We start from the raw sequence: 17,014 nt of genomic DNA, 5'->3' as shown, positions 1-17,014 counted from the left end.
ACCATGGGCTTGCGATTCGTAACCCAATCCTCCAAGTATAACGCTGTCGAGAAAGTCCCGTTAGACGGCACAAGACTAAAGGTTGCCTAAGCCAGCATAGGGTCGGAAACTGAGCATGAACATGCGAGCAATGGATGCAGCCCCGAGACCATTCCTAACTAACACTGCTGATCTGATAGGTAACCGCTAAAGTGAGCATGAACATGCGAGCAACGGATGCAGCCCCGAGACCATTCCTAACTAACACTGCTGATCTGATAGGTATCCGCTAAAGTGAGCATGAACATGCGAGCAACGGATGCAGCCCCGAGACCATTCCTAACTAACACTGCTGATCTGATAGGTATCCGCTAAAGTGAGCATGAACATGCGAGCAACGGATGCAGCCCCGAGACCATTCCTAACTAACACTGCTGATCTGATAGGTAACCGCTAAAAGGCATGGTGAAGATCTTTGGTGATGAGGATGACAGTTGCAACAAGCGTCAAAAAAACAGTTAAACAAGCTGAGAAAATTAGACCGCGGAAAAATTTGCCTAAGTCAATAGAACCGCTCTATCTTTCACCACCCTCCTTTACAGGCATGCTAGAGTATCGCCCGCCACCAGGCTTCCAAACAGCACGCCGGCTTCTCATTACACACCTGCAAACCGACCGGTGTCGGGGGCCGTCCACTGCCGCACTCCTGAGCCGTCAGTCAGCCATCCACTGACCCGTCTGCTGCCGGTCCCGTGACCCGCCGGGCCTCAGTCTCCCGACCCACCAGCTCGTCTCCTAAACCTTTTGCCGCCAGCATCATGATCCATCTAGCGTCAGTTTCGCGCCTCCGTCCAGCCAGCATCGGTTTGCGAGCCCGCCTGTCATCACTCTCCCGACTCAACAGCCATATCCCCAACAGCTGCTCGCCATCACCCACCTGCGACAGTGGCCGACCTCCTGCCGCTGCTGCCCCGCTTACAGCTGGCGCCCCACCGCAGCTGCTGCCCCGCCCGCCGCCGGCGGCATACTAACCTCCCCGTCGCCGACGACGCCGCACCGCCGTCGACGCCGACGAAGCCGCGTCCGTGAAAACTTGGCCGCCGGGTCGTCACCGGCCGGCGGTGGGTCGTCACCGCCCCGCCCCGCGCTGTCCGGTCAGAGGGTGCCAGCCTGAGCGAGGTCTCGGCGTTCGAGCGCTGGCCATATGGGCCGCGTCGCTTGCTGGTCGTGCGGCGAAGTGGGCAGAAGTTAGCGGTGTCGACGAGTGTGGCACGTCCGGTCGCGGCGATTTATGTGCCGGCTTGCGGATAGCGGCTGCAGCTTCTGCTGTCTGTGCTGAGCGAATGCAGCTGCCGGCGCTGGTAACAGGCCTGCATGGTCTGGGCTGAGAATTTGGGGGAAAAGCTGGTGTAAATGGCTTAATCAAATGTTTGCTGCCAGAATCATGGCTGATGTGTTGTAAATAATCCTGAAATAAGTCGAGGTGCTTCATTTAGTTCATAGATAGTTTGCGCTAGAAGACCATTGGGTTGTGAATCACCTGTCTGAAACCAAACAGCATCGAACATTGCCTGCCACTCTAGGCTTGCGGAAAAAAGTATCTGATCTAAGGTACCATATTTGAAATGTTTACTTTACGCCATGCCTTTGCATCATGCCTGGATAAGCATGATGGTGTATAGGTATGACGATGCACTTTTACATTCAATGCCCATATTTTCTTTCCGATATATACAGGTGCATATTCATGGCTGAGATGGTCTGCTTGATTGTAGCATATGCTAGCATATGCATACATGATATGCGACGGGGACTGCCTGGACATGTCACTGGGTGGGGGATGGGAAATGTCATTCAGTGATCCCTAGATACCCTCACTGAAACGTTGTTTTTCAGTAGCTAAGCTCATGGCGGGTCTTTGGCTCGGTTCAGGTAGATGATGTGGCAAGTACACAGTTATGGTGAGGCTGCTAGCCGTGAATAAAAAGGAGAGCCCGGCAATTGAGTGAAGAGCTGTTTTTTATCGGACAGGCCCAGCCAGTTGGAATTTGGTTGTCATAGTTAAGTGCTAAGATTAAAGTAACTTTATCGCCAACAAATGCTCTAGATGCTTGTAATGCTGGATTTCATGCTGATTGTTTCAATTTCATGAAATGTCGCAATCGCAGGAAAGATAAAGCCATGCAAAGCGTTCGGTGGATACGGCTGACGGGACTATTTAAACACGCGTGAAACGTATGAAGCATAAATATCTTGGCCTATAGGGCACAAAACTTGAATGCGTTCATTTGTACCTGCTGTTACGCAAGCAAACCGCCTTTACCGCTCTGGACAATGTCGCAATTCGCTGACCCATGGGTCACGCAGTTCATGACCCACACATCCCAGGTTTGTGTCTTCGGCTTATCGCCTACGTCTCGCCGATCAATGCACTGTTATTTTGATGCGAGTGAGTGAAGTTTGCTCAGCGTGTCAGCAGCCAGCAATGAGGAATGTTCAATTCTGCCGACCCGCAGGTCATGATGTTAATGGCTCACATGTTTCTCGACGATGTTGTATCGAATGATATGTTCGTTCTTGTCATCAGAATTTAGTATGATGTTTTTCGTATTGTGTCAGCAGCAACAAAATAATAACGTCAGCCTTCACTGATTTCTGGCTAACGGCGTATAAACTTCACGCCTTCTGTGCTCATCTTATAATTCATATAAACTATTATGTTATTATGTATCTTATTTCACCATTTATATTATTCCCCAAGTGAAACGGGGGCTCATATGGCTTGTTTGGATGGGCATCATTGATCTACAGCTCTCGTGCATGTTTTTGTCCGTTACATTAGCTGCACTGCGTTGAATGACGTGGCTGCAATCCATTTGCAGATTTTTTAGAGTGTTAGCAGCCAAAAATGGTGAGTTTTGACATTTACTAGCCACTGGGTCCAGAAATATTAGTTCCACGCCTTGCCTGCTCGCCTGACTCCATTACAACGTCTACGAAGTGTCAGTTAGTATGTGTTTTTATTGTAAGCCGCATAAACAAAGGTCTAGGGGGGGGGGGGGGCTGTCAACAGCCGAAGGTAAGCAATTTAGACTTGTTGACCCATGGGTCACGACACTCGCTTACGACGCCTCATGTTTCATACTGGTTTGCCTTCGGTAAACGATGACATATTTGTTTGCCCTCGGAAACGACTACATCAAACAGAATGGCGCACACTTTTGCATTTTTGGCACGAAACGGTGATTTTTGAGCGTGTCATCAGTTTCTAACGAGCGTGTCAGCATATAAGACCTATCTGGAAAAGGAGGCGTTCGATTCCATCCCGCCACTGCGCGACGCGTGACGGCTGCCTCCGAGGATCGCCACCACTTCGCTGGCCATTATTCTTGCACGCTTTACCTCGCTTGCCGTCAGAACGTAACGGAGATCTCGTCCCTAGTCAATATCGCAGTTCTGGTGTCGCGATGTTAATATTAGAGTTTCACCGTCGCCGGCCGTGGTAAGGTCACCTACGGCGTACATCAAGGTGTCCATGAAAATTCAGGCCAACATGAAGTTCTGACTTGGATCGCACGTCTGGGGCTTATTGACTATGGTTACGTCACATTAGGCTGAACTCGGAGACGAATTGGAAGCGTCTCGCTGTTGACGCTCGGGTAAATTAAAGAAAATGTTATACGTTTAGGGAGCAGGGCAAAATGATGAGCCGATTGTGGTGGCGATGGGCCCGCTTTTTGGCCTGGTCAAAAGCGCTGGATAAACCGGTTTGGAAAATGGAAGACCATGTCCAGTTTTGTTATGCCTACTTATGACGTCACCCATCAGCTAAGGCGGGTAACGTCACTTCTGAAGCAACGTCATATCGCTAGTGGCTAATGATGATGGTCCATTTGAATGTTCTCTCTAATGTTCATGCTCAGGCGTGCGCGGCGCACAACTGACCAACTATTTTTTTGTCTTTAACAATATATTTTGCTTGATAACCGTTAGGTGTACGTATTACGCACACAACAGTGTGCGGTCCCTCGTCGCGTTAAGCGTCGGCACAGTTGATTTTGCCCTGCACAAGAATAATACACAAACAGGAAACAAAATGTAACCCTGACTAACTGCATGTTCGAAAGATAGAGCATTTTAGGCCCAATCATGGCATGTTTTGCACATACCTCTTGGTGTACAGCAGTATGGCCGTGATTATCCCAACTCGTGACAATCTTAGGCAACCCGCGACTGCGTGACGGGATGGGTGACTTTTTTGAACCACCGCGCTGATATCCGAAATGTTTTGCTATTGTACCGCCATATGCATCATGCACCCATCACTTCCATGCGATGTAAAATAGCGAGCAGCTCGGCGAGAGTAGAGGCGCGCTTAGAGTCGGCGGACAGCGAGGCCGGCGAGGTCGGGCACGCCTGCTACACTGTCCTGTCGACGGACAGCGAGGCCGGCGAGGTCGAGCTCGCCTGCGACACTGTCCTGTCGACGGACAGCGAGGCCGGCGGGGTCGAGCTCGCCTGCAACACTGTCCTGTCGGCGGACAGCGAGGCCGGCGGGGTCGAGCTCGCCTGCGACACTGTCCTGTCGGCGAACAGCGGGGCCGGCGGGGTCGAGCTCGCCTGCGATGCTGTGCTGTCGGCGGACAGCGAGCCGGCGGGATCGAGCTCGCCTGCGAACTGTCCTGTCGGCGGACAGCGGGGCCGGCGGGGTCGAGCTCGCCTGCGATGCTGTGCTGTCGGCGGACAGCGAGCCGGCGGGATCGAGCTCGCCTGCGAAACTGTCCTGTCGGCGGACAGCGAGGCCGGCGTGGTCGAGCTCGCCTGCGACACTGTCTGTCGGCGGACAGCGGGGCCGGCGGGGTCGAGCTCGCCTGCGATGTGCTGTCGGCGGACAGCGATGCCGGCGTGGTCGAGCTCGCCTGCGACACTGTCCTGTCGACGGACAGCGAGGCCGGCGGGGTCGAGCTCGCCTGCGACACTGTGCTGTCGGCGGACAGCGAGGCCGGCGGGGTCGAGCTCGCCTGCGACACTGTGCTGTCGGCGGACAGCGAGGCCGGCGAGGTCGAGCTCGCCTGCGACACTGTCCTGTCGGCGGACAGCGAGGCCCGCGAGGTCGAGCTCGCCTGCGACACTGTGCTGTCGGCGGACAGCGAGGCCGGTGGGGTCGCTCGCTCGCCTGCGACACTGTGCTGTCGGCGGACAGCGAGGCCGGCGGGGTCGAGCTCGCCTGCGACACTGTGCTGTCGGCGGACAGCGAGGCTAGAAGGGTTGGGCTCGCCTGCGACACTGTCCTATCGGCGGACAGCGGGGCCGGTGGGGTCGAGCTCGCCTGCGACACTGTGCTGTCGGCGGACAGCGAGGCCGGCGGGGTCGAGCTCGCCTGCGACACTGTGCTGTCGGCGGACAGCGAGGCTAGAAGGGTTGGGCTCGCCTGCGACACTGTCCTGTCGGCGGACAGCGAGGCCGGCGAGGTCGAGCTCGCCTGCGACACTGTCCTGTCGGCGGACAGCGAGGCCGGCGGGGTCGAGCTGCTGGCGCTCCCGCTACTCCGCTTCATCAGGAGGGCAGGCGGAGCCGGCACCGACCTTACAGAACACGCAGAAGATGGCGCTTCAACTTCCTCTTGGCTCTCTTTCTGCAGCACGGACGTGATGATCTGCACATTTGGGGTGCTGCGTTCTATCCTGCATTCCGAAAACTGACGAAGCAGTCAGCCGCTGTTGCAAGGGCTCGAGGCGCTGAAAGACGAACCTAGAATGCTTGCAAGCACGTGACGCTCACCTCACGTGTTATCTGGAAGATGGCGGCACTATTCATCTTAAGATGCGGTCTATTACTTTCAGTGCCAAAATTCAAACTTAATCGCAGATCGCCGAAAGGTGCCGGAGGAAGCCATCTCAAAAATGTAGGTCACATCAACGGCCAGCCGATGTGTGCAGGGGAAAAGGTAAACTGAGGTTGTGTTGGGCATGTCCACTACGAAATGTTGAAATATTTGTTGGAAAAACAAAGCCTAGATAGTAATAATGCTACAAGTATTATTATTTTTGCGTATATAATTTGGTTCAGTAATATGTTATTGTTATCTGTATTCACGTTCATGTTTATTGTGAAAATAAATGTGGAAATGCAAAGCGAATCGGTAATGAAGCACGTCAAAACAAATAATTATTCCCTTTGACCAACGACCGTGCAGAATCCCTAATTTTAATGCACTTCAGAAAGCTTTTTAGCAACGGCCACACGGGTCTACCTCGCAAACCACCAACTCAGCTTCTCTCAACATTCACGGGAGAACAACTGCAGTCTGTAGGTCGTTTGATATTGGGTTGGAGAACCCTGTCCTGCGCCGACAGCGCGCAGATCCGACCGCGTGATGTTGGGGTTAAGAACCCTGTCCTGCGCCAACAGCGTGCAGATCCGACCGCGTGATGTTGGGCTTGAGATCCGTGTCCTGCGCCGACAGCGTGCGAATCCGACCGGTGTCAGACTGGCCGGCCGGCGGACTGTGGGGACGCCGGACTCGTCACAGGGCGGAGATTAGCGCGTCTGACAGACCATAGGCACGTGCTGATGGATCACCGAGAAAGTTATCAGCACTAGAGGACTGGCGTATTCGATCCGTCTGCGGTGATAGACGACCCCGACTGCCAGGCTGATGATTCGCAAGCTAGATCGATTCAGCCTTGCTGAAGGGGCAGAGTTAAGCAGGTAGGCCGATGCCAAAATGCGATATTTCCCGGCAAAGATATGGAGGCACTATCGACGGCTTTGCACCACGCAGCAGGTCTCGCCCAGTGCGTCATTGGACGCCTTCTGGGCAGCGGCAGGTTGGGTCGCACTCTCTGGTCTGATTGTCAGTTCCAGCCGACGGTTTTCGCGGCGGGTCCCTGAGGCTCTCTCGCTGGTGAGATGTTTGAGGCCAGACCGACAGAGGCAGCCGAAACGCTATCGCCGCAGGCCGCGCTGCGGAATTGAAACTCGCGTGCCGCTGCATTATTCAAACAAATGAGACGGAGGAAAAAGTAATTCGCTTTAGTCAGATCGAGAATTGTTGTAAAAGGTGGATTTTATCGCGGCGGAATTGATGATGGGACAGGGATTAAATCGTACTGCAAGTCGTGTGGGAGGAAGCAGACAAATATCTCATTCACGCAGTCATACTATCGTCACGATGAAATGAGCAGGAAATAAAAATGGAACCCCGTCACATCGCGGAGCGTCGCCAAGCCCGGCAAACAGGGCCACCGACCATTGTGATGTTCGCTTCTTGCCGCAAATTAAAGCAAGACTGAAAATAAAATCATTTGGCAGCACGGCGTCTGATTTTCACGGCGTCTTTGGCGCTACATGTGTGTGTAGCAGCCAGTTTTAACGTTCCTCGAAACACCCACACAAATGCGTGCTTCGACAAAAACACGGTGATTGACAGTTTTGTGCCTTGTTTAGGGGATTACGATGCTAAATTGCGGTGGTACCACATCGCCGTTTTCGTCTCCCCCGTCACATCCAATTCACCTCGTTAATGAATTAATAACCCGCAATCAAGGGACATTTTAGCGTCTGTCTTGATGTATGGACCGGTACTGAGTCTGAGCACCATCGTAGGCTGGTTTTTCGGGTCCCCTGCTTGCGATTTATCATAAAAAGCGTTAGTGCGCACCAATAGTTGATATATTCACTTAATTAGAACACGTACATGAATGCAACTTTTGGACGCAAAACATGTGTGGTCACGTAACCAAGGCGACAGATATATCGTATGATGCCTGTAATGCAAACCCCATTGAATGCGGGTAGTATAAAGAACATTTGCAATTGGACGGCGGCACCATGTAAAACGTTAGTCGGAAAGCAAATGATAATTTATGCGCATACTTTGTATTGCTTTTTCGGGAACACCTCTACAAACGAGAGCGTAGCACACTGTGGGCTGCTGAAAGCTGTTCCAGTTGCATGCTGGTGTGAGCGCTAAAACCTTCGATCCCAGAGACTGGCTTCGGTAAAGATTATGCCAATATTTTACAAGCTATGCAAGGACGTTTGGTTGTTAAAGGGCAGAGACTATTTCAAAGTGTCTGCTTCCTCATACATTGTGAGGACTTTGCAAGGATGAAGCTTCTTGTAATGCCCGATAAATCTCTGACATGAAACCTTGCTAATTTAACGTCATGTTAATGCCACCGTTTTAGGCAGTTGATCATTCATGCCATCTTGGAGACTTTTATGGGTTCATGGCCGGAAAGTTGGTTACCAGCTCAGTGGCGTCATAACCAAATAGCTCGTTGTCCTAGCAGTGCCTCCAAGATCAGTGTGCTTCTTCGGAGCCTGCATTCGGACGTGAATGTAATAAATCATTTCTTATACCATTTTAAATTCGATGCAAAATATGCCATGGAAGCATGTTACGTGTGCGCATCGGCACCACCTTCGACGCACTGGTAGACACCAGCCAAGAGTCAGCTGGTAATGATATTTTGTACTAGCATCTTATGTATTTAATACTGGCCAGCATTTTTCAGCGAGATTGCGCCGACAGCCGATGTTCCTTAAAACGTAAGGCGTAACAACCAGGCTAACATCGTCAACTTCCAGCGCTGCCAGAAAAAAGACATCCCACTCTCCTGATGACACCAGCACATGGAATAGCCGACCCTGAAATTTCGGGCAGGTTCGGAATGACGGGGTCAGTGATCCTTGCTTTAGACGCCATTTTTTACAAAGCCACGTAGTGATTTTAGGTCGTGGAGGATCACGGTACCCTCTGGATGTTAGCGCGATTCCTTCACGGGCGTCTTCCTTCAGGCGTCTCACTCTATGCGCTTTCAACGACATCAATAAATCCCACAATTTTTCAGAACCCTGAACTGCTGTCAAATCTGCTCAAGACCAAGATCAGATGATCTAGGTTAATCCACATAATCAAGATCTGGTAGAAATCCTGTTGATCTGCACGTAAAATCGGATGGCATTCACGTCGGACGCATACTTTTTCCATATCTTTATTTTCCTTTTTGACGGACGTGTCATTTTCTAAATTTTGCCAGGCTAGAGGCTCAGTCTATTTTTACCATGAACAGTCATTGTTTAGAGAACACATCCTTCAAATAGACATCGCCAATCTTGTCGCTTGAGTTCGGTAGCGGTACTGTAGCCCTGTGTCGGTTTTTCGTTTGTGGTGAATGGAAGGATATTTGTTTATCATATGTTTCCTTAAACGCTGTTTTCTTCTTCCAAACTTGCGTCACTCGGGGGAGGGAAAGAGGAGCAAGTCCCTGGCAAGGCAGACTCCTGAAATCGATTCAAACCCGAGCAGTTCTACCGATTTCGCTGGAAACTGGCAGGTTAGTGAGTCGACGCTATGAAACTCAAACCCACCCTGACCCCTCTGCATGCAATGTGTTCGCCATTCGCCATTCATGTCCTTACATTTCAGCAATGCAAATGGTCTCCTACGCCAAAGTCGGAACGCTTCCGCCCAGGTGGCTTCTCCTAATCGAACAGTAGTTGCAATGGTACTGAAGACAAAAGCTGTGTAAGTATTTGTATTTGCCTTTGTATAATTTTTCGCTTTGAGTTTTGGCTCTTATCCATGATGATCTCTCTCGCTTTGGCGTGTGGTTTACGCCTGGCATGTTAACGTTCCCAGTGTTGGCGTTCCCACCACACCAACGTCACAGAGTTGTTGCCCAGATAGCTTGATCTGTGACTAACAGCAAACACTGGTATTTTATGGATCACGTAGATCCATTACGTGGATCTACGTAATGTCATGCGTAGGTACAACACCCCCTGGGCTGGGAGAGCTCTGTTGATTTGAAACGTGATGTATGACAGTTAATGTTATGATGACACTGACACAAACGTTAAGCCGTAATGATGCTATGATGATTATGTAATTTGTAAGGGATGTAATTTGCAAGGTATACTGAGACACCATGAACTGTGGGATGTTGACACTTTGTCTTTAATTTTAATGACATCTTTGCTTTTGTCCTGGATCCTTCACAACTATTAAAGTTATCTCCGTGGCTCACACTAGACCGTTGCAAGAGACGCCTGAAATCTGAGCATGCAACGAAACATGCTCATTTATACTTGAACCAGCCGGACTAAACTAAAAACTAACTCACTAGGATACATTTAAGGTTTTTCCTGCAGCTCAGTTACATAGGACTGGTCGACTGCACGACTGTCATTATTGCTTGTGGTATGCATATGAACAGTTAGGTCTAGTGCCGGGACGTTTTGCAATAACTTTTATTCGCGTGCTGCAAACACTCACCTTCAACCGAGAATTGTTGCCGATCAAGATGCATCAACTGGTATTGCCTCAGTTTTTTTTTAGTGAAGTCGGAGAGTTATCTTCGTTCGAGTTGTTAAGAGGAGCCTCTCAAGGAAGTGCATGCTTCTCGTCGCTCTATCAAAAATGTCGAATGCAGGCAAGTATGGCGACTTTGCGGCATCCCACACCATTCTTATTTTTGTAACGCAGCCCTGTGGCTTCGCCTATAATTAATTTCTGTCAAGAAGCGGAGGCATGGCAACAATATGGAGCATGTAGCTTACTAGCAAGCTTCAGCCGTGAATATAACATTCTGAATCGAAGTGGTTCTTGCGTCGTCAACATGGAAGATAACTCTTTTCACTTCAGTACCTGGCTCCATCGGCATCTGGAGGGAAGAGATACTCTGAAATGGCTCGTTTCTCACGTGTTCATATACTTAGGAATGATATTGTTGATACTCGGGTACTGTATCCTCGGTGCGCTAACATTCCAATATTTGGAGAACAATGCAATTCATGCGAAACGAGCAAAAGTAGGTACACCAGCATGTTGGAGTGAATTGCAAGTTTATACAAGGGACAACAGGACAACGGTGCTTCAGAATCTGTACAATGTCACAGGTAAGGAATAAAGCGGTACGCTGGCTTATCTTAGGATTTTCCGTTTACACAAAACTGACCCGTTTGTCACATAACAACGGCATTGTACTTGAAATTTTCAGATAAAAACTAACTTGAAGGGGTCTGGGCAGACAGGAGGGGGCGGGGGGGGGTAAATGATTCCTTAAAGATAGAAGCGTTCATGGATTGCAACACAAGAGCTCCACATTCACGAAGTACATACCGCCGCAATACGAGTGCTTGTCTTAATTACACGTTTCGTTGTCAAGCGACGCGCATGCAGGAACTTTTTGGAAACCGACAAGTATCACCCTATTGTCACTCTACTATCCCTCGTTCTTATAAAAAGAAAAACAACGATGTAGTACTCTTCCGGTAGTCACGTTGACTGTAACATTGTGACCCTCCTTGACCTTTACTAAGACGATCGTAGGTTATGTGACAGGTTTGGCCCGACGAGCCGAGCAGACAAGTCATTTTGTCTGTAGAAAGCCCGCACAGAGTATTCCTGGTTTCCGAATAGTTATGCTGGTTGAAGTCAGAGGAAGCACTATTTATCTACTTCTGAGACATAAAAAGGGTCATTTGAGCTTACACCATGGCCTTATATGACCATGATCTTCGATGGAGGGCATACGCAACAAGCTATGCGTGGCATGTACTCCGAATCGAAAGAAACCCATACATACCATTCGGAATACATTTAGAAACTAAAAACACTTGAAATGGCTTAACATGCACTCGGCTAAAGAGCGCCCATCTGACCACCCTATGGTTTTTTTCTCTAAAAAATAGCTTCAAAGCGATACGGGGCAATGCAGGAATTTTACACCGCTGTACATAATTGCGCAGCTAATCTTTGGACGCGAAAACTTAAACATCCATCTTAAGGTTGTTGACCTGAAGTAGGACAGTCAGACCCTCTTTGTTAGCGAAAGCTGTTGTTATAGGATCTTTCAAGCTCATGCGACACCAAAGTGTTAGATGAACTTATGCTGCGTAACATGCTTCCTTAGACAATAATAAAATTTAGGTTAGAATTACAAGCAACAACCTCTTCTCAGAAAGCCTGAAAACTTACCCTACAAGTGAGTTGTTATGTTTGTCTAGAATTCCTTTATGACCAGGGCATGAGCAAGTTTCTTATGCTAACTTCATGAAGGTCCGGGGCGGTTACTGATGCCAGTGCGTCATTCAAACGTTTGCTTTGAGAACTTACCGAGAGTAAACAAAAACACGTAGAGTGGTCCTTGAGGGTGATTTAGAACTCAACATATTAAGACCGTCTCGTAGTGTTTGTCGTTTTTAGCATTTAAAGTTCAGATCAGGTCACTGAGCTGATATAAGCCCGAGGGACTCCTTGCTCAGAGCACAACATCTAAGTTGAAGCTGACTGCGCAAGTAGGTGCCACGGCCCTGCACACACTGACCCTGTTTGGCCTTATCTGACCCGAAGAACACTACCTAGAAGCCTAGGAATCAAACAAATCGGTTCGCAAAGAGTGCTAGCTCCCCTGTGAATGTTGTATATCTAACATTGCAACATTTAGAGAATGACAGCGTTTACATTACATTGGGAGACGTTGGGAGAATGGCAGTGTTTCAGGTTACGCAAACTTTCAAGAGATACTTTTTCTAAAAAATCTGTGATTTGAAGCAGTGCCAATGCCTCAAAATTTGGAAATAGACTAAGGGTAATGGCCACAAGGCGAACGGCTCTTCTTTACATTTACTCGAATTTTATGAAAATAAATCGTGTATATGGGCTTACCAGCGGCACCGTCCAGTCGGCGGGCAGCGAGGCCGGCGGGGTCGAGCTCGCCTGCGACACTGTCCTGTCGGCGGACAGCGAGGCCGGCGAGGTCGGGCTCGCCTGCGACACTGTCCTGTCGGCGGACAGCGAGACCGGCGGGGTCGAACTCGCCTGCGACACTGTCCTGTCGGCGGACAGCGAGACCGGCGGGGTCGAGCTCGCCTGCGACACTGTCCTGTCGGCGGACAGCGATGCCGGCGGGGTCGAGCTCGCCTGCGACACTGTCCTGTCGGCGGACAGCGATGCCGGCTGGGTCGAGCACGCCTGCGACACTGTCCTGTCGGCGGACAACGAGGCTAGAAGGGTCGGGCTCGCCTGCGACACTGTCCTGAACAGCGAGGCCGGCGCGGTTGGGCTAGCCTGCGACACTGTTCTCTTTTCAACTTATAAACGTTAGTGTCCCACCCTGAAGTCAAGGATCACAGGTCATGTTACACTTAACGTCAGCTGCTGGCGCTTTGCGTTTCACCAGTATGCTTTAAACCTTGAATGTTTTCAACTGTCTCACCGGACTTTGCGCATTTATGGTATGGCGCACGTTGAGCGAAATGGACTGCACGTATTTGACCTGGCCTAACCTGAATCAAATTGATCTTTTTCAGAGAAGTTATTGATTCATCAGGTACAGAGCAGTTTGGAAAAAGACAAGGAACTGGACCAAGATAAAATCGACGAATGGGTTTTAGCAGCGAAGTTGATTATAGAGGATTACGAAACGAAAATCAAGGTTATCCAGAAGGACTCAGGCCTTTGCGAAGCTGAGAGGGTGGTTGGAGACGACTGGGCGTTCAAAACCGCGTTGCTGTTTGCTACAACGGTTGTTACCACGATTGGTAAGGTACCGTTGTCTGGTACCATAACCAGAACTTCATAAAATGAATTGCAGGGGGAGAGGTCACCGAGAAGATGTTTTTCTGATACTGAAGGTTGCGTGTTTTTCAGATGCTTTTCTCATGATTTGGTTTCCACACTGAAAGAGCCGGGACAAACGTAGGGAAGCTTGGGGCAGGGGACAGGGTGCCCCAGCGAGATACAAAGCTCTACCCATGTTTACAGCACTGGATTTCTGCATGATTATATCCATGAAGAACTTTGCGGGAACAAAACCCAGGTTACCTGTCATGACCTGGTTTGGGCCAGTTCGTTGCGATTGGTTGATGTTAGCGCACGTGACTGAGCTTGCAATCAAATCTTGAAAGAAGGCTTTCTCGAACCTGCCTGAACCACCAGAGCTTGCTCATGTTAGCCTAAAACGATTACCTATATCAGCGCACGAACTTTGTAACTCCCGCACCTCATGGGAAGACAACACACAGCGCCGTAATGAGTCGTGCCATTCAGATGGCAAGCGGGGTGGTCACATGCGTATGCCAAGGACAACGATAACTAGCTAGCCGGGACTAGGCAACCGTAGCAAAGGATGTTGGCATGCCGCACCTTCACCTTGCGCTTCAGCGGACTATTGATACGCCACATCTGGAGGTCATGACGCTTTCAACACATATTCTCAGATCGAACGTTATGGCGACATCTGTGACCGTTCTGCGGCATTGATGTTATCTTTCGGGGAAACACCAGCTTTCCGATCCACTCCGTTCAATCCGTTGTTTTGGGCTGTACGGGAACACAGGCTGACGGGACGCTGTTGATATCGGCTGATCATGTGTTCCAGTTGCATAACGTTATGCGTCACTACGTACAACCACCAAAGCTGCGGAAAACTCGAATATTGTGCGACTGAGTCTTAGCACGAGTCTTAGAGTTAAATTAATTTCAAATTTAAAGGGTTCCACACGGTAGCCCAAGACATGACGGAATAACAAACCATACCTGTGCATCACATGCCAGCGAACGTCGGTCACCAAACCTTAAGGCACATCGCCGTGATAACCTAGATCGTGCATGCTAATTATGTCCTGCATGAAAAGCTCACGTCCTTGAATATGTCTCAGAACAGCCCTGGTATGAGGGTGCGATGCCTGCCGACAGGGTACGGCAACAGGACGCCGGAGAGCTGGCAGGGCCGCCTGGCGACCCTGCTGTACGCCATGCTCGGCGTGCCCCTGATGCTCTTCTCCATGCGCACGCTCGGTCGTTCCATCGGTACGCTGCTCGACCACCTGTACAAGTACGTGCAGGACAGCTGCCGGTGCAGGCGGGACGAGCAGGACGACAAGCTCTTCACGTCAACGGGGGACGCTTCGGTCGCTGCCGACACGGCCAGCCCTCAGCAGGATGGCGGACTAGTGCTACCACCTACGGTGCAGGCAGGAGAGACATCTACCGGTGCCCCCGGTCAGCAGCCTCTGATCACAATGACGCCGGCGGACGAGGACGGCCAGATCCGCACCGAGTACCAGCGCGACCAGTCCCGGCGCCGTCAGCCGACGTCGGTCCCACGGGGCCTCGCCATCGCTGCAACTGAGGGTGCCGCTGGCCGTCATCTTTGTCATCACTACCATGTACAACTTCATCGGGGCGGCGCTGTTCTCCCACTACGAGCATTGGTCCTTCCTCGACGGCTTCTACTTCACCTTCATCACCATCTCCACCATCGGCTTCGGAGATCTCGTGCCGAAAATCCTGAGCGATAAGGACCCCGACTACGGCGGCGTGCCTGCATGGTGGGTGGAAACCTCCTACGTCGTCTACGTCATGGTCGGGCTCACCGTTATCCAGATGTCGTTCGAGCTGACCAAAGAAACGATCAACAACCAGTTCTACTCACTGGGCCGGTCAGCAGGTCTGATCGAGTCCCAGCAGGAGGATGGAGCAGCCGAGCCGGGCATGGAGCGTCAGCTGAGCGAGCCGGGCGAGGGAGAGCTGAGGAGACGGCACAGGCGTGCTACGCGCCGCCACCACAGCGGCGGCTCCCGCGGGATGTCCCTCAGGTGAGAGTCAGGCACCACAGCGGCGGCTCCCGCGGGATGTCCCTCAGGTGAGAGTCAGGCACCACAGCGGCGGCTCCCGCGGATGTCCCTCAGGTGAGAGTCAGCACCACAGCGGCGGCTCCCGCGGGATGTCCCTCAGGTGAGAGTCAGCCACCACAGCGGCGGCTCCCGCGGGATGTCCCTCAGGTGAGAGTCAGGCACCACAGCGGCGGCTCCCGCGGGATGTCCCTCAGGTGAGAGTCAGGCACCACAGCGGCGGCTCCCGCGGGATGTCCCTCAGGTGAGAGTCAGGCACCACAGCGGCGGCTCCCGCTGGATGTCCCTCAGGTGAGAGTCAGGCACCACAGCGGCGGCTCCCGCGGGATGTCCCTCAGGTGAGAGTCAGGCACAACAAGAGCCCATGGCTGCAGGCTGCGAGCGGACTGAGCCGATTCATCGTTGGAGACAGGGGTGATCCAAACCAATGGCTGCGATGCATCCTGTTGCTCCCTGTGAACTCGTATGACCTCCCATGACCCAAGATGACGTCATGTGTCTCAGCTGAAGTTTTATCACTCCGCTGACCTGTCAAACAGGTGACCTTCTGTGACCAATCTGACTCGATGGCCCAACCGACTTGATCCTGCTGATCGCTTGATCGCTCGCAACCCAGCTAGCGCTCAATGGTCCGGCTGACTTCTGTGACCCAGCTGACCTTCATTGGCCCAGATCAACTTTCGTGACCCAGTAGGACGTCAGTGACTCACCTGACCGGCTGTCGCTCAGCTGACCCTCTCTGATGGCCGACCGCGCGTGCCCCAACTGACCGTGCGTGACGGAGTCGACCTGTCGCAGAACGCCGTGGGGCGACCGCAGTCTGGACAACGGTGGAAGCTCGCCCAGCATGCGGTCGGCCGAGCCAGGCTCCGGCCAGCCGAGCACCGAGGTCAGCAGTGCAGAGTCGGTGCCGCGGCCAGTCCGACCCAAGTCGGCTCGTCCGCGCAGGTGAGCGGCCGGCGACGGCCCGGGTACCGCCACGCCCTCCTCAGGGGGTGGACGTCAGGCGGCGAGAGCCTGCCGACGAGCGGTGATGTGGACGCGGGCCGGGTGGCGCCGAGAGGAGCAGCGGTGGATTTGCCAGCTGGCTGTGGCTGCGGTCTGAGGCTTTGGCGCCAGCCTGTGTGGAAGACCCGCTGGCTGATGATCGCGCCGGGTCAGGGCCGTGGACCGCTGTTGACTCACCAGCCGCGGGCTGGTGAGTCAACAGCGGTGTTCAGCTCTTCATCAAACGGCGCGACTCGGTGTAACGTCTGGCTTTTTTTCCTTAGGTCAGAGCAGTATCGGGACGAGTACTGAGCCCAAGCCGCACCAGGTGACTGGAATAATGAATGACTCCGTGCCGAAAGCACGGGGACAAGTTGTGGGCAATCCTCGCCGTTTAGCG

General features: G+C 51.9%; 1 protein-coding gene across 1 annotated transcript; it reads left to right on the top strand.

Annotated features, from left to right (window-relative positions):
• Nucleotides 1–10,619: 10,619 nt before the first annotated feature.
• LOC119099094 (potassium channel subfamily K member 9-like) lies at nt 10,620–16,991 on the top strand. The gene is made up of 5 exons (XM_037222157.1): nt 10,620–10,887; nt 13,303–13,533; nt 14,690–15,591; nt 16,426–16,575; nt 16,899–16,991. Exons 3-5 carry the CDS (start codon nt 15,161–15,163, stop codon nt 16,924–16,926), a joined length of 609 nt encoding a protein of 202 aa, XP_037078052.1. The 5' UTR covers nt 10,620–10,887; nt 13,303–13,533; nt 14,690–15,160; the 3' UTR covers nt 16,927–16,991.
• The last annotated feature ends 23 nt before the right edge of the window (nt 16,992–17,014 follow it).

Source organism: Pollicipes pollicipes, unplaced genomic scaffold (assembly GCF_011947565.3).
Source record: "Pollicipes pollicipes isolate AB1234 unplaced genomic scaffold, Ppol_2.1 Scaffold_4740;HRSCAF=5597_pilon_pilon_pilon, whole genome shotgun sequence".
Taxonomy (NCBI): domain Eukaryota; kingdom Metazoa; phylum Arthropoda; class Thecostraca; order Pollicipedomorpha; family Pollicipedidae; genus Pollicipes; species Pollicipes pollicipes.
This window is presented reverse-complemented; position numbering and strand designations above follow the sequence as displayed.

Coding starts and splice junctions, on each gene's coding strand:
- LOC119099094 (XM_037222157.1), top strand. CDS start 15,161: ATGTACAACTTCATCGGGGCGGCGCTGTTCTCCCACTACGAGCATTGG. Junction 15,592..16,425: donor TCCCGCGGGATGTCCCTCAG/GTGAGAGTCAGG, acceptor GACCTGTCGCAG/AACGCCGTGGGGCGACCGCA. Junction 16,576..16,898: donor AAGTCGGCTCGTCCGCGCAG/GTGAGCGGCCGG, acceptor TTTTTTCCTTAG/GTCAGAGCAGTATCGGGACG.